Consider the following 23,496-nt stretch of genomic DNA (forward strand, 5'->3'; position numbering starts at 1 on the left):
AGATATAATAGCATCATAATGAATGTAGTTATTTGTTCATTTTTTAAAAATTTCCTACTAGACAGTAGTGTGCAAGATTCACATCTTTTTAACATCGTAACAACCCCTCATCTCCATCCTCATGAGCATAGTACAATAAAAGGGAGACAGAAGATACTCAATAAATATTCCTTCTATAGATGAATAATGAATAGATTTATTAGGTTCTTTTCAAAACTACTTAGCAATATGTACAATTCAATTCTTGTCAAGTGAACAAATAATTAGGGTCTCATATAATGGTCGTGGGGCTAAAATATGAACATGAAGCAGTTCCCTTCTATTGAGTGAGAATTTGAGATATTCTCATATGACTTTAAGTACTAAAATACCACATCCACCATTCATATTCATGTTTTAATACCAAAAGAATAGAGCAGGAAGCAAAACCTATAGGATGTTAGAAAATAAAAAGGTAAATGTAGCTTGGGGATTACTCAGAAGACTTGTAGAAGAAGTTCTAATCTGAGGCAGGCTAGAGAGAGCCATGGAGGAGATGAGTTTGCCAGATTTTGAGATGATTCTGATGGATGCAGAAAAATTAGGGTTAGTAGGAGATGTTATTGGAAAAGTAAGTGGGAACAAACTTTTCATAAAAAATTATGAATGCAGGAGTTAGAATTATGAGCATCATGTCTTTTTTTAAAGAGCAGCATTAAGAGGTCTTCAGCGAAGGTGTAATGCGGCCAGTGGGAATATTTTCTGTAGATAAATCTGGCAGCATCATGTGCAATTGATTGAGTGGGTAGAGACAGGAAGACCTAGGAGGAGACTGTGAAAATAATCCTAAATCAGAAAAAGATAGTGGAAGTAGAAACAAAGCAAAGACACGACAGATAATATTTAGAAGGAAAAATCAATATACATGGTAAAGATTTAATCCCAGGAGAAGAGGGAAGAGAGGTTATTTAGAATGAATCTACAATCATGCACATAGACAGGATCCATGGGGTGGACATACAGAGACCACTGAATTTCATAAGAAGAACTTGGTCAATAAGCGCATCAGCACCATCAAAGTCCCCGTGCATATTTTATCCTCCAACAATGAAACTCAGTAGTTTTGAAAAGCTAATAGGAGTCAGGAAGAATGTAGATATCCTCATCTTGAGCTTCAGAGGCAGCAGGTTTCTGGAAGTTATAGTAGTCACAGTAGTCACTTCCACACACGTGCTCTCTGAAATTGATCTGCTGAGTGTTTTCGTAGAGTCCCTTGTCAGTTTCTTTGTTAGCTTTGGGAGGCTCCATTTCCACATTTTCATAGTTGGCCTGCATCCTAGTTCCCCTGACAGACGGTCTGTGGCTTTGGGTTTCAGCTGAGATTTTAGGCCTGGAGCCAACAGTGTGAGGACTCAAGCAGAAGGTTTTTGCTAAGTCTTTTTTCCTGCTGTTTCTCCTTTGCAAAAACCTTGGTAAAGGAAATCTGGTGGTGTTTCGGTGTTTCCAGTGCCAAACACACCCAACCCCACAGACCACCAAGAGTACTAAAAGGGAAATGCCTACAGAAATGGCCACTGATGTGTTTCCACAGCTTTTCAACATTTCTGCACAAACAGTGTTGTTCAGGGGCTTGGGGTTGTCAGTAATAAACTCACAGGTACAGACAGATGTAATTCCGAACAGACTAGTACTGTTCAAAAATAAGATTGGAAGCTTTCTTAGGCATTTATTTTCCAGATCTGAGAGAACATTAGCTGGCAAAGTCCTGATGCACCTAGAGGTGATATTGAGTAGACTTAGTTTTGAAGGATAGCTTTCTGTGTATTGGATGCTCTTCACATTACAGTCATTAATATACAATTGGACGGTATCAGGAGGGATTTTAATCCACTCCACTTTCTTTTCTATCAGTGGATCACAAAATGAAGCAGAAGTGAGTGGAAGATAACAGCACAGTAGAAAACTCAAGTAAACCAAGGTTATATTATCTGCCATCCAGAAACCTGTTGTAAAGTAAAAAAAAATGCATTAATTGCATACTTGGTATGTAGAATAATCAAGACTCTATCACATCTACCAATACATTACCACCAGCACACACACACACACACACACACACACAGCATTCAATCTATTTATTTATATATTTTAATTTTTTATGGAACTGGGAATTGAACCCAGGGGTGCTTTACCACTGTGCTAAGTACCTAGCCCTTTTTATTTTATTATTTTATTTATTTATTTTTATTTTGGGTACTGGGGATTGGACCCAGGGGTGCTTAACCATAGAGCCACATCCCTAGCCCTTTTTTATTTTGAGACAGAGTCTCATTAAATTGCTTAGGGTCTTGCTATGTTGCTGAGCCTGGTCTTGAACTTGCTATCCTCCTGTCTCAGCCTCCCAAATTGCTGGGATTACAGGTGTGCTCCACCATACCTGGCTCAATCTATTTAATGAATGAAGAATTAAATATGAAAAAATGACTGGAAAATTCAGGATCTAGTTGGTTAATTGCTTAAGACTCAAGATATGTCTTCTAAAAGGTATAGAGTTTATACTTAAATATGAAAAGAGATCTTTGAAGTAAAACCTTTTATTTCGTAGTATGGGGAATCAAACTTAGGAACTTATACATGCTAAACAAGTACGCTACAGTTGAGCTATGTCCTAGCCCTTTTAAAATTTATTTATTTATTTTATTTTGAAATAGGGTCTTGCTAAATTTCCAAGGCTGACCTCAAACTTGTGATCCTCCTACCTCAGCCTCTAGGCTTACAGGCCTATGACACTGCACCCAGGTTTTGCAAACTATCTTATCATCAATTTTCTTATACCTTTCAATGAGTTACTTTCATTCAAGTAACATAAATATAGATTTTTTTCTGCTGATGGTTTAAAAATCAAAGAAGAGAAACAGGAAGCATTCAGCTAGGTTTAATATTCTATTATGATTTTATCAAGAAAATATTATTACTATATATTTTCAGACTAGACATAGAAATAGTTGCACATAACATTTCTAACAGTCCTATTGGGGTACTTATCATAATTTATTGAATCTCCTCATCACTCATTTAATTAGTAGCATATTTTGAATTAGCCTGTAAATAATTTTATATAGACTATATAATTCTACAACAGCCATTTGAAGTGGTTACTATTGTTATCCTCATTTTACATATCATAAAACAAATGATTAAAAATGTTAAGCAATTTTGTTAACATCTAAGTAGTGACTGAATCAGGAGTCAAATAAAATTTTCTCCCAAATATTACTCTTAGCAAATATATGTAAATGGTTATCAATTGCATTGATCACTGTATTTGTATAGCTTGATTAGCTCTTGATTAGCTCTGATTTCCAGATTAGAATATACCAATGTGCAAACCTTCCATATGATATTTCTTATAACCAAATTGAATATAACACATAATTAATATATAAAATTTATTTAATAAAATACTGCATCAAAACCCCAGGTCTAGATACCTTTGTTTTTTTTAAAATAGTTGTTCATGGACACAATACCTTTATTATATTTTATTTTATGTGCTGCTGGGGATTGAACCCAGTGCCTCATGCAAGTGCTCTACCACTGAGCCACAACCCCACCCCTGGATACCTTTTGATATCCTTGAAATTCTGGGGAGTACAGTGGGGTTGAGAATACATGATCACCATGTAAGGATTCCTCCTTTATGATGCTGGACATGAGGTTTGTGTTCAGGGTAAAAATTTGTGAAATGTCTTTTACCATTAGGATCCCTTTTCCTTTGCAAAACTGATGAGAACTTATCTTAAGATATTCTGTGGTTTAAATGATTATTTATTTAAGCAATTATTTGCCAGACTATTTAACATAAATTTACAAAACAAATTTCAAATATTGGTCAGAATTAACAAGTGTTTAAAGAGGTACAGGCCTACCACAGAAATAGAGTCAGGGGTTGGGATAGCAAACTAATGTCCTGCTAGCAGCCAAAGATAAGGTAATAAATTGACCTTTCGATTTCAAAGAGGAGATTTATTTTTATCATCTGTGCTGTTCGATGCAGAGCAGACATTTCAGTACATTCCTAATATTAAGGTGTTCATTGAGATAAAGGCAAGGAGATTTTTTACGGGGGGCGGGGTAGGGGGAAGCTTTTCCTTTTCTTCAAAATAACTTCATAGGGAAAAACTCAGAGAGACATAAACCCAGACCTATAATGAAAAACATGTTTCAAACAATATAACAACAAATATAACAACATCCACATCTCTTTAATTTTAACCTGCTCAAAGAAGACTTCTCATTTTGGAAAGCAGTTTCAACAGATTATCTAATAATTATCCATTTGTCTTAAAAGTCACAAATTGTTGATAAACTGGAATTTAATGGGCCAGATACTGCCCCATTTGTTGGGAAGCAAGGCAAACACAGAAAAACACTCTAGGCACAGATCTATGAGCATATATGCATGTAAAGAAACATCAGCATCACTCCCAGCAGGTAATCTTGTTTCCCCCTATGGCCACCTGAAGCATTTTTTTTTTTTTTTCTAAAAACAGTGTTGGATAAGATAAAAAAAAAAAAAAAAAAAAGTCATTGCTCGGTTGCTCGGTTTAAAGTGAACCTGTTTGTCATCATTTTTCACTATCCAAACACCTTAGACAGGTTCTTCCTTACCTCAGGATTGGTGTGCTAGGCTCTCCCTTGTTCTGGCTGAGCTTCAAATGTGCTTCTGGTTTAGAACTTGTTCCTCTTTTTCTCTTGGGTCAGTTACTTCCTCCTTCACCTCCTCCTTTCAGAATATTTAATACTTGCAAAGTTTCCTGGCTCTAGAGGAAGTTCTTATCAGGTATGCCAAAATTAAGATAAACAGCACACATTTTTGAATAAGGAAGTCTGGTCCTTCATCTTTAACAGGCAATAATTTTTCAAGTAATCAGGAAAGGATCCATAAAGCCTCCTGTTTTTGAGCAATATTTGCAATTCTCAATTGACATTGTTTCATTTGTATTTCATTTTTAAAAAAGATTTTAAATGTAATACAACATGTCTTAGTTTTTTTTATTTCTTTATATGATTTCTAAAACAATCCTCATTTCAAATATGATATTTCAATGCCCAAAACTTATGCCTGTCAAATGACTGTCTTAGTTTTAGATCAGGAATATCCCTGAACTATATATCCCTTTAAATTTATTACAAGAGAAGTTTGCAAACTATATTCTGAGGCACACTACTTTAGGACATGCTAGTAGTCTCCTACAGAGTAGACTTGTGAAATATGGCTTCTGTGGATATTCACAGGCTCATCGGAACATGAAAGACCCTCAGCAGTCCTATAGGAAGCCAGCCAAGCCAAGCCAAGTAAGAGAACTAGTTAATTTTGCTGGAATAACAGTAATCAGTAAATTTTTTTTTTTTAGCACTTAACAAGTGTTCTACCAAGTCTAAACCTTCAGCAGATTGCTCATGAAATCCTGTGCCCTATGAGAGAAACACTGCTATTAGTCCCATTTTGGAGGAAAATGGAAGCAAACTGAAGTGAGGTAAAATAGTTACACTCCTATGCCAGCAGTTTGCCTCCAGCATCTTTGTGCTAAACCTCTCTGCTTGCTACCCTGCTAGACTGAGTAGTATGTTTCCTACATAGAATCTTTACTTAATGCCATCTCTCAGAGCCTGACTCCCTGCTACACAAAAATAGGAAATGCTGAATTAGATAGATTACAGATAAATTAAACAGTTCAGCTAGAAAAATTAATGGGAATATTGCCTTTTAAATAGCACTGGAACTTCTTCAACCATACACTTTGTATAAGGTGGTTTGAAAGAAGAGGATTTAGTAGTTGAAATGCCAATCTGACATTGGAAGAACAGTCCTATATATCTCATATATATATATATATATATATATATATATATATATATATATATATGTATATATATGTAACTGACATTGTATGAGGCTTTAAGCAACATATTCAAACTCACATTCCTTTGAGACTGAATAAGCTCCCTTTAATATTAAAATGTAAGAGAAGCTGGGCAGACTGGCTCATGCCTGTAATCCCAGAGGTTCAAGAGGCTGAGGATTTCAAGTTCAGGTCAGGAGGATTTCAAGTTCAAGGTCAGCCACAACAATTTTGTGAGGCCTTAAGCAACTTAGCAAGACCTTATCTCAAAACAGAAGATAAAAAGGGCTGAATGTGGCTCCATGGTGCAGTGCCTCTGGGTTCAGTCCCTAATGCAACAAACAAACAAACAAAATCCCTAAGAAAAGAGGCCAGTATATTCATAGATTATTTCAAATCAAGGTGGTAAGGGCTAAGAAAGATGTGATTATGGATAGGGGACAGCTGGGGCAAGGAAGAGTCATCCTGCTCAGGTTGTCAGGAAAGGCCAGAGCTAAGACAAGTTTTACAGAATAGAAACAAGGGTTCTAGACAAAGATCCCAGAATGGAGGAAGTTAAGAAATTGTGAACCTATAAACTTGATGTTCTCTATACTGTCATCAGGATAATTAACTGTAATATTAGCCACCCCTCTAAATAATACACATACGTACCCATACATGCATGTGTTCAATCTGCATGTAATGTCATAAAAATACTATTTGTATGAAATTATGTGATCTGCTCTAGAAGTCAGGACATCTGAATGTCATCCAAATGTTGCCCTTTTTAAAAAAATTTACTTCATGCCTATCCCTTTCATTTTTCTGTGAATAATAATTTTTCTGTAAATAAATGGAGGTAGATTGCCTGTTAACCTTCTTCAAGTAGGATTTTTTGTTTGTTTGTTTTTTGTAATGGGGATTGTACCCTGGGACGCTGAACCACTGAGCCACATCCCCAATCCTTTTTATTTTTTACTTTGAGACAGGGTCTCACTAAGTTGCTTAGAGCCTTGGTAAATTGCTGAGTCTGTCCTCAAACTTGCAATCCTCCTGCCTCAACCTCCAGAGAAACTGGGATTAGGGGTATGTGCCAACATGCCTGGTGGAATATTTTTAATTTTTTTAATTTTAATTTTTCTGGTCACTGGGGGTTGAACCCAGGAGAGCTTTGCCACGAGTTAGTCCTCAGTCCTTTGTATTTATTTATTTTTGAAATAGGATCTTGCTAAGTTGCTGAGGATCTCACTAAATTGCTGAGGCTAGTTTCAGGGTATTATGGGAATACATTTTAGCTTAAAGTTGTTTACCTGGCAAAGCAAGAAATTTAGTGGCTAGCAAATCCTTCAGTACTGATTGCTTCATTAGATTAATCAAAAAAAAGCAGCTAGAGTTTTGATGAAATGCACAGCTGCCTTCTAGCAACATACTTTCATTATAGGGGCAGAAGAGCTGTGTACACAATGAGAGAAATTGAGCAACTGAAGGTGAAAGGAGATGGCGTGAATTTCAAAAGGTCAAAATAAAACCATTGTTTCTTAGTTGTGCTAAGGACCAACCTTGGTAGCAGCTGGCAGACTTATCTTACATCATTTTGGAGGGGTGGAGGACAGGTTTTAGTGAAAGGGATCTCAGATATATTTAGGAATACATTTTCAAACCTGAAACTCTATCAAAATTACTTAAAGTTTTTAAAATTGCAAATTCCTGGGATCTTGGGATTCTACCTCATTAGGTTTGGAGTGGGGCCCAGGCATCTTTATTTTAAATGTTAAGAACAACACCAAGGAATTTCTGGACAGGAGATCAGTCTAGTTAACAGATTATGAGGGGAGGAATTTTTACTTCTTACTTGATACTCTTTTGTACTATTTGGTATTTTTTCCATTAACATGCACCATTTTTGTAACAAAAATGAACAATAAAAGTTTCCTCAAGACCATTTTAATTTGCAGCCAGGCTGGGAATTACTGATTCAAACGGACCTTCTGACTGAGGGGCAGGCAGGCAGGTGCTGCCATTTACTCTACAGTCTCCCACCCAAAAACAGAAGCTTAGGCTGGATGGAAAACCCAGTCCCCAGACACTGAGCCAGTACTTCTTCACTACACCAGGATACTTTCTTCATGAAAGAAGTCCTCTGATGTCCCTTTAAGACACTGTTTTTTTTTTTTTTTTCCTCACATTGTCAGGAAATTAAGGATATGGACCAGGGATAACAAACCCAAGGCTGGAGGCATAGAGAACCACAAAAGGTGTAGACCACTTTAAGCCATGAGATCTGCCACCTGGAATGTTTCTCAGGCCTACATGGTATATATTATTCTGGTTTAATTGGCAACTTAGAAAGCTTAGATTATGGTCTAGAGCTTAAGAAGAAGTCAAAAGAAAAACAAAATAAAAGACCTGGGAATTCCACTCCTAGGTATATGCTTAACAGAAACAAATGTCATTTCTGTTTATATAAACAGCTTTACTTAGCATATCTCAAAGACCTAGAAATAGGTCTGATCAATGATCCATCAGCAATAAAATGGGTGAATAAAGTACAGTAAATTCACAGAAAGGAATAATAAACAACAATGAAAAGGAACAAACTACTAATATGCACAGTATCGTGGATGAATCTCAGAATTAAAGAAGCCACACACAAAAGAGTGCATACAGTGTGACTCCACTAAAATAAGGTTGCATTCATGAAATTTAGACTGTGGAGATATGATGGTAGAGGTAGAAGAGATGAGGCTGCTACAGACCTGCAGGTGCATGAGCTAGCTTTCTCAGATGCTGGAGACATCCTGTGCCTTGACTTTTGTGGCAGTTACTCTATGTAGCCTTTCATTAAGCTATACATTGAATATTTGTGGTCCCCATGTCAATTTTTTTTTTTTTTTTTTGGTACCAGGGATTGAACTCAGAGGCCCTTGACCACCGAGCCACATCTCCAGCCCTATTTTTTTACACTTTAATTTAGAGACAGGGCCTGAGTTACTTATTGCTGCACTTTTACTGAGGCTGCCTTGGAACTCATCACCCTCCTGCCTCTGTTTCCCCAGCCACTGGGATTACAGGTGTGAGCTGGCTGTGTCTGGCTGTCAATTGTATCTTGATTAAAGAAAAATAAATTGGAAATCAGTAATAAGACATAATTCTTTTCATAATCATGAAAATGAAGACAACTATATGTACTTCTTATTTCATTAGATCATTGTATTTGTTAGCAAGATAGTTCAAGTCAAACAATACTTTGCTAAGTTGTAGGCAGACTTTGAGTTAGAAGAATTCTAACTTCCTCTGGATCTTCCTGAGCCAGAGGTTGGTGAGGCTAGTGATGAAGAAGATAGGAGCTATTTTATTGATAAATCTTGAGCTTCAGCCCAGTCAAAACAGTAGAGTTTTACTTTCAGAAATCATGAATTTGGTCTTTCATTGGCACAGCTTAACTTACTGAAGGGCTGTAATCCCCCACCCTCAGTCATATATACCCTAAAATAATAGTGATGTAAAACAATATTATAAAAATTGACATCTTGAGCAAGAATTACAACTTCCCTGAGTCTTACCTTCTTCAACCGTAGGACAACAATGGATGTCATGATCCCTGAGTTCCTTCAAAATCTACTAGCTGGGAATGAAGTATATGAGGATGATTGCCATCACATTCAGAAGCATGTGGAACTGGGGTTCAGGTTTAATATATACTTCCTTTTCATCTAGATCCCTTGTTTCATCATAAGTCTTTCCCAATTGCTCTGCAGCTCAGATAGCATGATATGAAGCTTGCTTCAGCTTCAGTTGAATGACACTCCCTATTCTTCCCCTACGTTTCCCCTTTTATTCCATCAGATAAAAAGAAACATTGAAAAACTTGAGTAAACTTTGAATATGAAAAAATATGAGCCATTTTACTTCTTTATGAATGGAATGGAAAGTGGCATTCTAAAGCAGCCCCCAGATTGTGCCCACAATTTCTCAGTTCAGAAAACTTTTACACAAGTTCAGCAGATTTTTGTGTTCATTTGAGGAAGCCAGTCATGTAAATTGGGATTCATAATGGGTTCCAATTTTTACCTTGTTGGATTCTTCCAAATTCTTCAGTCAATGTTGAGAGGAATAGTATAACCTATAATGATTTTAAAGACAACTGGTCAGATTTGAAATTTTCAAACTGTGTTCAGGCTGGATTTGAAAGCAACAGGATTCACAGAGACCTTTTTTTCCACAGACACTGTCAATCACTATTACCATTTCTGACCTCGTGGGGGGCCAGCTCATCAGAGGAAAACACTACTCTTAAGCCCTTTACCTTAAGACCCTGCATTTTCTCCCTTGTACCCTGAGCATGAAATTTGAAGAGACAGAAAGCAGTAGCTGCTTTTGATCCACTCCTTTTACAAAATTAGATGGTGCCATATCTATCCCTAGTCCCACATGGAGTAGAAGAGGGTGAAGAAAACAACACAACACACACAGAGGGAGTGGGGGTAGGGGCCTATCTACAAGGGTCCTGGAAATCAGAGCCCTGTTTTCTCCCGTTGTGCAAAACATACGTTAGAAGCAAATCCATCTTCAGATGAACATTGTTGAATACTCACCTGGAATGTAGGGACACTAGTATGGGGCATAAATGGCTCATGGTCCCAGGTAAGCCAGGATGCTTCCGCTAATCCTGCTTCTCCATAGACCGCCATTTTCTTTTCTTTTCTTTTTTTTTTTTTTTTGAAGCAATGATAAAGGATTTATTCTGACCAAGGCCAAGGGAGCAGAAAACACACAGTTCTGCAGCCCAAGACACTGAATGCTGGTTGGGGGCAGCTTAAAAACAGAAAACCACAAAGAAGGGGAGTCAGAGAGGTAAGTACAATCATAAGACACATTTCACACCGTGTCACCAAGTTCTCAGAATTGACATCTCCCGTACCTACTCAGGAACGAAGCTAACACCAGCTCTACAGTTTAAAGACATTGTGGTCAGGGTGCAAGTGGGTGGGGGTGTCAGCTTCTATGCGAGTGAGCTCTGCACAGGGTGAGATGTCTGAGCAGAATGGGGTCAGCCTGACTTAACTTTCAAATCATCACATAACAATACGACACCAATTAGCCACAACTAAATAATCACAGAAGTCAGAGGAAGCCAGTGGGACTTTGTTTTGTTTGTTTGTTTTTGATTTAGGTACTGGTGATTGAACCTACCATTGATCTATATTCGTAGTCATCTTTATATTTTGAGACATGTAGACCACCATTTTCTTATTAGCCATATTAACAATAAATTAGACTAAAGTCATATTGATCTTTCTTCTATTAAGATAGATGTTTCTTGCTGCAGCCCGGCTGCAGCAAAATAACCGGGGGGTGAGGAGCAACTTGTGTACATTGATACAGCAGGAGTGGGAGCCGTTTATTGTAGGACAGGAGGGGTATGTATACATTCCACACAGCTTATCTTAATTAACATAAACTAGATACAGCAGTCAACCAATAAGGAATCTCCACACTTAATGGCTTGCTGGTGTTACTTCACAAACCACTCCCTCTGGCGAAATGCCAGGTGCCATCTTGACTTGTTTACAGACACTAACGGTTTCTCACTGTGATATGCTTCTTTTGTTAGTAATTTATCATAATTTAAAGTCTGTCTCTGTATTATCCTCAGAATCTATCCCCATTGCTGACATTAACCATCTGGGGCCAGTGGTTCAGTCACAGAGTACCTCATTTTTTTAATCTGTAAAATGGATTTTAAGGAGCTGCTGATTCTTAACTCCAGTTGTTTATTAAAATCTTTTGAAGAGCTTTAAGAATATTGATGCTTAGGTTCTGGGCCACAAAAAATAAGGCAATATCTCTGAGAGGATAGCTAGAGCTTTAATATTTTTAAAAGTTCCTTAGGTATTTAAAAGTTCTCAGCAAAGGCAATACTAAAAACTCAGGCCTTTTGAACTAACATTTTCCTATTCTGTGCCATATCATTTGGAGTAAACTATTCAACTCTTTACTTCAGTTTTCTTCACAACAAAAGGGAACTTGAGTGTTGCAAAAAAAAAAAAAAAAAATCCAAAAAGTGCCCAAATTTCAGCGGAAAAAAATACACTACAAGAAATTTGCATACTGGCTCAAACAGCACTAATAATTCACATTTGTTGAGCACTCTATTATGTGTCAGACAACTCTCTAAACCCTTTAGAGCTATTTGTTTTGTTTTGTTTTGTTTTTAATCCCGACAATAAGCATAGGAATGGGTATTGTTCACTGGTTTGGAGATGAGAAAACCAAGACCTGGTCAGGCTGTTACAGCTAGTGTCAGAGCTTGAACTCAAATGTGGACCATGAGAACTGAGCCCAGAGCCTGTGCTTTTTACTTCTATAGCCCAGTGCCCTCCTATGTATACCCAAATTCCTGTGATGAAGTCCCAAAGTGAAATCTGCTTTATTTCAAAGGGTATATTCTTGAACATTATCTGGTTTAGAATATTTGACCTGAACTAAAGATGTTAGCTGTGACTTTGGAGGATTGGTAGATTTGACAGCTCTTGCCCGGCTTCTGTGTTTCATTTTTTTCATTTTGTTTGCATGATTCTGGGCATCAAAACCAGGGTCTCACACACCCTAGGCCCATGTTCTGCCACATAGCTATATCCCAGTCCTTTCCTGCCTAGGTTCTAATGTAATATGGGGAGTTTCAGGAAGTTAACAGAGGAGATATAAAAAGACAGGCTCAGCTCTAAGATCACGAAGCCCCAAAATAAGAGTCTTTTGTTCAGCTTACAGACAGGGACAGACATGCTAAAAATGAAGCTGAGTTAGGGACTCTTGTTGCTCTTATAGAAAATGGTAGGGACAACCACCAGCTCAGTGAGCTCTGCAAATAGAGGCTATCCACTCAGATAAGAGGCTGCTGCATATGCAAGGGCATGTCTGTCCTCCAAGTCACACCATCTTTTGCCTGAACGCAATCACCATTACAGTTCTATCTTGCACCGGTTATGGTACCATACCTTGAAGCTGACAGAGTGATATTTCTCAAGTTATGAGTCAGATCACATCGTTATCCTGGACAAGACCCCATTTGTGGCTTCCTCTAGTCTTAGAGTTAAACCCAACCCCTAGGACAGAGTACCAGCTATGCTCTGGCTCCTGCCTCCTGTTGTGACTTCCCCAGCTTCCTTCCTAGTACTAGACTCCTAAGACACTTTGTTATTTCCCTGCCGAAGGGTCTGCACCGGAGTTCCCTTTACCATGGTGTTCTTCTCCGCAGCCTCCTAGCACCCTTCTCGACCAGGCTTCCTCTTCAGTGGCCCCTCCCCAGAGAGTATTTCCTCCACCAACCCAGCAGGAAGATGTTGCTATACACACCCTCGCTCACCCACACCCCTATCCACACCCCACACCGTCGTCATTCGTGCTTTCCCACACACTCACTCCCAACCCTAAACATTGCCACTTTCTGTCACCCTCTGACACTCACTTTGATACCAGTTCTGATTTCATAACAGCATGCAGCCCCTCATTAATACCTGAATAGTTTGTGCTTATTCTTTCATTCCCTTGGGAACTTAGTGTTGACTTCATGAGAAGAGGGACCATGTTTTTCACTGCTCTGCTTCTTAGCGATGTCTCTTCTGGTCACATGGAAAGTGTCTATTTGCTTATTGGCAAATGAAATAAATAAGGATAATCCCGAGAGAGTGAATTTTGGACTGAAACAATAGAATTCTTTGGTGTTAGACATAAGTACATATGCAAGAGTATATGAAACATTTTTTTTTCAGTTGTAGTTAGACACAATACCTTTATTTATTTATTTATTTTTATGTGGTGCTGATGATCGAATCCAGGGGCCTTGCACATGCTAGGTGAGCGCTCTACCGCTAAACCACAACCCCAGACCCTGAAACATCTTCATATACGTATATGTACATATTTATATCCAAACACTTGTATAAACATACACATATGTACATGAAAAAAATTTAAAGAAAAATATTAAAGTAAATATTGATGCATCAACTTTTCAAGTAAAGGAATTGAAAATTACCATTACTTTGGAATTCTTAATTTGTCCCACCCATGACATTTATTAGCCCTCAATTCCAGATAATCATCATCTAAGTTTTACTTTTATACCTTTTTGTAAAAAAATAGCTTTACTGCCTAAGTTTGCGTCTGCAAATTACTTTGGGAAACTGAAGAGCAAGCGCAGACTATGATAGTGTAGAGATGGTGAAATCCCTGGCCTTAGATGCAGCTCTCAGGGGAAGAAGAGCTGCACCGAGTCGTGGGGCCACAGGCAGCCCCAGCTTGCTGAGAGCTCAGAGGCCTCAGGGGGCTCTGGTGTTATTAGAACAGATCTGGAATATGCCACAAGAAGCACATACGTTCCTTGTGTGAAAGCAGAGCACAGTATGGTCAGACACTGAATGTCTGACAGACACTCAAGGTGAGAGTTGTCATCAGCTTTGTATTTTCTGCTTCTAAGCATGGCCTTTAGGGATAGGTCAAGGAAGAACATGTCAATGGGGTAAAAGGGGTCTTCAGCTGATCCAGACAGCACATCATCAGGACAAGCCAAGGGTGGGCAAACATGAAGGATGCTCCGTCTTTATGTTTAACTAGTGTATAAAATCAGCTGTAAAAGGATCCATTATTTGCAACCAAAACTGTTACCAATACCCTGTGCCTTTACTTATTTATTATTTAATATTTATTGATTTTTGTCCCCTTAGGATGACTTAGGTTAGGATTTTAAAAAAATTATTCTAATTTGTTATATATGATAGCAGAATGCATTACAATTCATATTACACATACAGAGCACAATTATTCACATCTTTGGTTGTATATAAAGTGTGTTCACACCATTCATGTCTTCATACATGTACTTAGAGTAATGATATCCTTAGGTTAGGCTTTATTGGACATTGGACTTAAAAGTAAATTCCATTTAGATTCTTTTGGATAGAGCCTAAATTCAAGCTGGCTTCCATGAAGGGAATTCAATCACTTATGTAACTAAAGGTGCTATGAATTTAATTTCATTGATATTCTTTTATTTCTCAAACTGCCTAGTGGCTACGTGGGCACACAGCATCATCATCTTGAATTTCTGAATTATTTCACAATAAACCAAAATAAAACAAATATGATGAGGTTCAGTCTGGGGGTTTGAGAAATGTCTTCAGCTCTCGTCTATCCTTCCCTTCACTGGTTCCCTTTCCTCTTGGACCTGCTCCAGGTGGGGATCCCTGCAGCTGCTGGCTCAATATATGTGGAACAGGCCCTTGAGCAAGTGTGCTCACCTTCCCCACAGCTCCACAAGTCCCGAGATTGACCACTGGTCTGAGTCAGATTCCAAACCAATTCTCAGACCAGCCTGTGTGTGCACACATCTGGGTGCACCAGCGGGTTAGGCGAGGCTCCCCCACCTACCACACCCTGGAAGAAAGGAATGACAATAGCTGCTGCTCACCCCCACTGGCCTGCCACCACATGGATTATCAAAGGATAGTGTGGCATCTTGACTAGAAGCAAAGGAGTGGATACAGGGCAGGAGAAGCCCAGGTGAATCCTTCTTTCTGTTCCTGAGCATTGTTTTAAAGGACAGGAACAAGAGAAGCAGTTCCCTGAAGACAGAGATAGCCATTTCTCCCTTAGTCTCCCAAATTCTATTGAGGAGGTAAGGTAGCTCCAAAGCAAAGTTCCTGTCGGTAAGTGACAATGAAATTGTCCTATTGGTAGAGGAGAAGCAGACTTAGTCTTTCATCAATAAAACTAATATTAGGATACCTACAGACAAGAATTCCCTCCTTGACGAAACTGTAGCCGCGTCCTTCTGAGCCTTCTTCTTCACAGGGCATCAACATTGGCCTATATTGGGGCTGGGGATGTGGCTCAAGCGGTAGCGCGCTCGCCTGGCATGCGTGCGGCCCGGTTCGATCCTCAGCACCACATACAAACAAAGATGTGCCTGCCGAAAAACTAAAAAAATGGATATTAAAAAATTCTCTCTCTCTCTCTCTCTCTCTCTCTCTCTCTCTCTCTCTCTCTCTCTCTCTCCACTCTCTCCACTCTCTCTTTAAAAACAAAACAAAAAAAAAAAAACATTGGCCTATAAAGTCTTGAACAAACACCAACATAATTTGTAACAGGTCATGGCCACATCTCTGGAATGATCTTAGCTCCCAAAAGTGATTGTCTTAAAAAACAAACAATCCCCCTCCCCAAAATAAACAAAACCAACCAACTAAACAAAGAAACTCACGGAGGCCAAAAGAATTAGACTGCTCCAGACACACCCAAAGGTAGAGCCCCTGCCTCCCAGAGAGGGAGGGTAGGAGCCCAGCTTTAATAAACACCAGTAGCAAACCCAGATGTTTCCCATAGACCAGACTGGCTTCCTGCTTTCTGGAACTTGTTTTCACTTCCGTGACACTACTGAGCCCCTGCTCAGCCCACACTACTCCTTCAATTCTCTTTTTAAAATGTCCAGTCACCTTTGTGCAAATCATAGTTGAGTTTAGTTCACATTGGACCCTTCTCCCTATTGCACTTTATTACTGATTCAAATCTGTCCTTATCATTTTACTAGTGTCCGCCTTTGCTTATGTTTGACACCTATATTATTCCTATGATGGAAAATACCAGAACACCAGTGTGCTGCAGGAGCAAAGGCTGACATTGAAAGCCTGGAGAAGGCTGCCCTCTCCTGGCCTTGCACGACTAGGTGTTCTTTTCCTTTCTCACACCCAATCTTTGCATGCATACATGCCCAGTTGTTATGGCCTTTGCTATAGATGTGACTTCTATGCAGTTAGAAGCCACCGTACTCCGGACCAGCACAATCTGATGAGGTTGTGTGGTTGACTTCCAGCTACGTAACTCCTCCGTGGGCCAACTTCCTGAAAGTACCAGTCTATTTTCTAACAGAGTCTTTATATGCCACTTGGAAATGAGAAACAAACTGAAAAACCACTGAGTTACTCTACAGCAAATCAACCAATTCTGCCTTTACCCTATAGTACCATGAGAACTTGCTGATAATATTGTTTACCTGGAATTCCTTTATTTTTTAAAATATTTTTTGATCTTTAATTCTAGAAAGGAAGGAGTCTTTATTTCTTGTTCACTGTACAAAATCTGAAAAATATAGAAATCTTAAGGGGTGGGAAGCATTGATAAAATTACAGTTTAAAAACCCGTAAGAAAGCTGGGATGAGCAAGGATGGTAAGATGGTCCTCTCCCACTCCTCTCTTCTTGATTTCAGCACCCCTTCTCCCTCTCCACCCACCCCACTGCAGCATGTGACTTCACTTTGTTCTTTACCCAGAAGACGCTCACCTGTAGGTGATACTGGGGCTGCTCCCCTCCTCCCCACCTTTTTCCACAGCTCTCTTCTCCTCCTGCTGGTTTCAGAAGAGGAGTTGTCACCTTCCTTACCTGGAAGGTGAATTCCTCCCCATTTTCCCAGCCCCAGATCCTGGGCTTTCAAATGGTTTCCATGATCCAAGTTCTTGAATTGCAGTAGCTTCACCCCAATGATCTTCACCAGATCATATTTTATTTCCTCCTCATCAGTGTCCACCTTGTTCAAGGGTATAAACAGACTCGCTGTCACCTGCAGGAACGGCACCCACACAGACTGTCCTGCACGTATCCTCCTTGGTCTCTCTGCAATGTCTGGCACTTTCTCTCCTGCAGCATCCTTCCTCTCCCCTGCCGGTTCTCTCCATGCCTCTGACTTTTTTTGGTCTTTTCCTGTCTACTCCTGTTTTCTATCTCAGGATTTCAGATGTTTGGGTTCATAGGCTCCCTAAGAAAATAATTTTAAAAGTTATGAACTACTCACACACATTTTAAGTTGATATGTAAATTTTTCATAAGAATAAAGTGACATAAAGATATAATATCCAATATGGCAAATATGTGTCTTGAGGGCATTTTGCGCAAGCTATACCTTCTGTTTATGGAAAACTTTTACTATGTAATGAAATTGGCAAATGGCCTTTATTGTCAAACTATTAATGGGAAAATAGGACTTCATGTTCTAACTAAAATGTGTTACCCCCTGTCCCAGTTGTTATCAACCTGCTTCCTCTTCTAAGTCTTAGGGGAAAAAATAAAGAAATAAAAAAGGAAAGAAAAGAAAGAATGATGCCGGGTGTGGTGGCACATGCCTGAAAGTGGTTGGGAGCCTGAGGCAGGAGGATTGCAAGTTCAAATCCAGCCTCAGCAACTTAGGAAAATCCTGTCTCAATAAGGAGCCCTTACCATATGGGCTTGTCACTAGGCTGAGGTAAGATCCATGTACTAAAATATTTCTTATAGAAGTTTTCCAGGCTCAGTTTTTCCCTTGGCTTGGGAGCCTATAGATGTATTATTTACACATCACAGTAGAATTCTGTATGTGTTGGTAGATGATGGATGGATGGGTAGAGGGATGAAAAAATTGTTGAATAGACAAATGGATGGATGGATGAAAGGTATAACTTCCTTTTGCAAATTGAGATAATAATTGTGAAAGAGAAATTAGGAAAGGTAAAAGGCAGACATGGAGTATCTTCAGACAGGTGAGTTTAAGGAAAGAGTCATAACAGTTGAATGTCTTTACATTGTTTCCCTTAGAATATCTGTGCAACCCCTGGAAACATCCTCAGGGATTTGCACATTCCTGTTTGAACTGACTTTTCTACAAAATTAGTCACTTGCTATTTTCTCTCTATTTTATTTTTCTTGGAGAATTGATTCATTACCACAAGTCCAATCATCATTTCTAGGTGTATGGCTCAGAAATCTATTGATCACTTCTTGCTTTTACAAGCACCAACTAGATGTTTCTATTTGAAGACTTCACATTTAACTGGAGATTTTCACCTCATGTTAAGCATGACATTTTTTTTGTGGAAAGGTATTTCCTAGGATAGAATTCAACTATAGCACTAATAGTCTCTGGCATGGACTTGGACTAATTAAAATCTGCTATGGTTTGAATGTGTTCCCTCCAAAATTCAGATATTGAAACTTAATATGTGATGGTAATAAGAGGTGAGGCCTATTCAATGTAATTAGTACTTGAGAGTTCCTTTTTCATGAATGGGATTAGGTCTTCATAAAAGAATCTGATGAGTATTCAGCTCTTACCTTTCTCCATTTAAGGTCACAATGTGTCTTCCCACTGGAAAATACAGCAGCAAGGTACCATGTTAAAAAGTGAGAGCAACCCTTACCAGACACCAGACCTGTTGGAGCCTTGATGTTGGAGTTCTCAGACTCTAAAACTATAAAAAATGAATTTATAGCCAGGCGTGGTGGTGCACACCTGTAATCTCAGAAGTTTGGGAGGCTGAGGCAGGAGGATTGCAGATTCAAAGCAAGCCTCACCAGCCTATTGAGGGTAAGCAACGTAATGAGACCCTCTCTCAAAATAAATAATAAAAATAAAATAAAAAGAGGTGGGGATGTAGCTCAGTGGTTAAGCACCCTTGAGTTCAATCCCTGGCACACACATATACACATACACGTGAAAGAATTTATAATGTTTATAAATTATTCAGTCCATGACATTTTTTTTTTGTTATAGCAGTATAAATGAACTAACATAAAAACAAAATCCCAATCTTCTAATGGGTCCTTCCATCTCTGACCAATCTCTGGGTGATTCAAGAATGAGCCTTGTATAAATACAGAGTGAATATTATGCTACTTTTGGTGTGAGAAAGGAGAAAAAGTAAAAGTATATGAATAAAGTTATGATATTCATGCATGTGCATAGGAAGGAAGGGAGACAGATACCTATATCTTCAGGAAAAAAAAAAAAAACGATAGGAAGGTAAACCAAAAAGTAATGAAAACACATACTTCTTAAGGATGGAAGTAGGGGACGAAAATAGGGTTACGTGAACCGAAATAGAAGACTTCCAACAGTATATTTTTATATAATTTTGACTTCTGAATTATGTAAATGCTTTACACATTCAAAAATAGTAATTCCTATAATTTAAAATATTTTAAAGGAAAGATACAAACTATATATAAAAATCTAACATAACCACACAAAGGACAGATGACTCTAGAACATAATATTCTTACTGAAAACTTTTCGGAAGATCGTTCTAAGGACAAAAAGAGCTACAAATTCAGTAGTTTAATTGTTAATAATAGTATAGTTTGTTATTTTGAAATCTTTTTTGTGCATGATATGGATAAAAGAAATAAATGATGGTGACTATTACTATACAATAAAATTTTCATTTTAAGAGAGGCGTATACAATCAAAAAAGAATTAAATAAAACTATACACTAAATTTGTCCTGGAAAATGCCAATTTAAACTCCTGATTTTGAAAAATGTGTACCTGTTGTTGTCTGGATTGGCCTGCATTTTAAAAAATAGTAAATATAATTAATTAAAATAACCCAAAATTTAAAAAATGTGAGGTCACAATAGAACTTAGAAAAAAGTAAACATTCAAATAAAAAATTCCTTGGAGGTGATTATTACACCAAATCCTTTTTCTGAGACATAGAAATTAAAAAGAATGAATTGCTGGAGGGACTGCAAATTGGTGGGTCCTTCTTTCTAATATAGAAAGCAGGATGAAGATTCCTTGGAAAACTGGCAATGGAACCGCCACTTGACCCAGCTATCCATCTCCTCAGTCTAAACCCAAAGGACTTAAAAACAGCATACTACAGGGACACAGCCATCTCAGTGTTTATAGCAGCACAATTCACAATAGCTAAACTGTGGAACCAACCTAGATGCCCTTCAGCAGATAAATGGATAAAGAAAATGTGGTATATATTCACAATGGATTATCACTCAGTATCAAAAGAGAATAAAATCATGGCATTTGCAGGTAAATGGAATGAGTTAGAAAATATAATGCTAAGTGATGTAAGCCATTCCCCAAAACCAAGTGCCCAATGTTTTGTCTGATATAAGGATTCTGATTCACAATGGGGAAGCATGGAGGAAGCATAGGAGGAATAGACAAACTTTTTTTAATTTTTATTTTTTATTGATTTTATTTTTTTTAAAATATACGGCAACAGTGGAATGCATTACAATCCTTATTACACATATAGAGCACAATTTTTCTCTCTCTATATAAAGTATGTTCACGTTAATTTAGGCCATTATACATGTACTTTTTTGCATTACAATTCTTAATACACATATATACCACAATTTTTCATATCTCTGTTTGTATATAAGGTATTTTGACACCTAATTCAAGTCTTCATACATGAACTTTGTATAATGATGTCCACCATATTCCACCATCCTTGTAATCCCCTTCCCCCTCCCTTTCCCTCCCAACCTTCTTCCCTATTTAGAATTAATCTAATCCTCCCGTGCTCTCCCTCCCTACCCCACTATGAGTCACCCCCCTTATATCAGAAAAAACATTCGGCATTTGTTTTTGGGGGATTAGCTGACTTCACTTAGCATTATCTTCTCCAAGGCCATCCATTAACTGCAAATGCCATGATCTTGTTCTTTTTTAGTGCTGAGTAATATTCCATTGTGTATAAATGCCACAGAAGGACATCTATATCTAATACCTAGTTCATATTTAAATTTTTTGTTTGAATAGACAAACTTTAGATAGAGCAAAGGGGAGGGAGGGGAAGGGAGGAGGCATGAGGGTAGGAAAGGGAGTGGAATGAGATGGACATCATTACTCTAAGTACATGTATGAAGACACAAATGGTGTGACTCTACATTGTATGTAACCAGAGATATAAAAAATTGTGCTATATATGTGTAATATGAATTTAAATGCATTCTGCTGTCATATATAACAAATTAGAATAAATTTTGAAAAAGGAATGAATTAAACCTCTATACCTCTAATCCCAGTGGCTTGAGAGGCTGAGGCAGGAGGATTGTGACTTCAAAGCTAGCCTCAGCAATTTGGCAAGGCCTTAAGCAACTCAGTGGGATTTTGTTTCTAAATAAACTATGAAAAAGGCTTGAGGATGTGGCTTAGTGTTTGAGCACCCCAGGGTTCAATCCCCTATATAAAAAATTCAAATTGATGATGGAATATTTTTATGTAAGAATACCAAATAATAAATGTAGAAATAATGGGTAGTAACAGAAAATCACAATTCTGCAAACATAAATTAAAACTGATCCCAGTAAGAACCATCAATTCAGGATCAAATTATTAGAATGGTGAATGGAATTTTTTTCCCATATAAACTCATATGTTGTCTGCCAATATATGTACATTATAGTGGTGATATAGTGGCTCTGTACATTACAGTGGTGAGATAACAGCTGTCATCACCTTATCACAATAATCAGACAAACTATCAGGAAGAGTGAGACACACAAGCCTCCTCCTGGGATGCTATGGGAATTACACCACATTCTCTATGACATATTCAAACTAAAACATGCTTAACCGACATCTAAATAGGCCCACATTTCTGACTTTGACTTTAAAAGACTTACAGATGACAAAAGAATGCATTAATTAAAATACTAAGAAACAGTAACAAAAATGGGAAAATGGACATTTTCACAAGACATCTGGGCAGGTCTCTTTGAAAAGTCAAAAGGAATGAGTAATGACTCTTGCAGATGAATTGAGAGTCATACAGCAATGCAGCCTATGGTCTTTGATTGATTCCTCATTTGTACAAATCAGTCATAAAATGTTTTGGGAACAAGTGTAAAAATTTAAATATGAACTAGATATTAGATATTAATAAATTTTTATTTTTCAAGTTATAATGAAAATATTATAATTATATGAGAATTTCCTTGTTTTAATACATACATATTGAAGTATTGGGGTAAAATGTATTCCAATATTTGTATTGTAGTTTTAAAAAGAGAGAAAAAGCTCAGTAATATTTCATTGAGTATATATACTACATTTTCTTCATTCATTTATTTACTGAAGGACACCTAATTCGGTTCCATATTTTAGATATTGTGAATTGAGCTGCTACAAACATTGATGTGGCTGCATCACTGTAGTAAGCTGATTTTAAGTCCTTTGTGTATAAACTGAGAACAGGATAGCTGGGTCAAATGGTGGTTCCATTCCAAGTTTTCCGAAGAATCTCCATACTTCTTTCCATAGTGGTTTTATCAATTTGCAGTCCCATCAGCAATGTATAAGTGTGCCTTTTACCCCATATCCTTGCCAACATTTATTGTTGCCTGTATTCTTGATGTTTGCCATTCTGGCTAGAGTGAGATGAAATCTTAGTGTAGTTTTGATTTGCTTTTCTCTAATTGCTAGAGATGTTGTGATAATGTGAGGAAAAATACTTTTCATGTGTTTGTTGATAGATTGTATTTCTTCTTCTGTGCAGTGTCTATTCAGTTCCTAAGCCTGTTTGTTGATTGATTTTTTTTTCCTTTTGGAGTTAAGTTTTTTGAGTTTTTTATATATTCTAGAGATTAATGCTTTATTGGAGGTACATGTGATACAGATTTTTTTCCCCTAATCTGAGGGCTCTCTCTCACATGACTGTTTCCTTTGCTGAGAAGACGCTTTTTAATTTGAATCCATCCCATTTATTGATTCTTGATTTTACTTCTTTCACTTTAAGGGTCTTGTTAAGGAAGTCAGATCCTAGGCTGGCATGGTGAAGATTTGGAGCTACA

At 37.8% G+C, this 23,496-nt stretch overlaps 1 protein-coding gene across 1 annotated transcript; it reads right to left on the bottom strand.

Annotated features, from left to right (window-relative positions):
- Window positions 1-1,110: 1,110 nt before the first annotated feature.
- Gapt (GRB2 binding adaptor protein, transmembrane) lies at window positions 1,111-1,581 on the bottom strand. The gene has a single exon (XM_076856124.2). The coding sequence runs from the start codon at window positions 1,579-1,581 to the stop codon at window positions 1,111-1,113; it is 471 nt and encodes a 156-aa protein (XP_076712239.2).
- Between the last annotated feature and the right edge of the window lie 21,915 nt (window positions 1,582-23,496).

The sequence above is a fragment of the Callospermophilus lateralis genome, chromosome 5 (assembly GCF_048772815.1).
Source record: "Callospermophilus lateralis isolate mCalLat2 chromosome 5, mCalLat2.hap1, whole genome shotgun sequence".
Taxonomy (NCBI): domain Eukaryota; kingdom Metazoa; phylum Chordata; class Mammalia; order Rodentia; family Sciuridae; genus Callospermophilus; species Callospermophilus lateralis.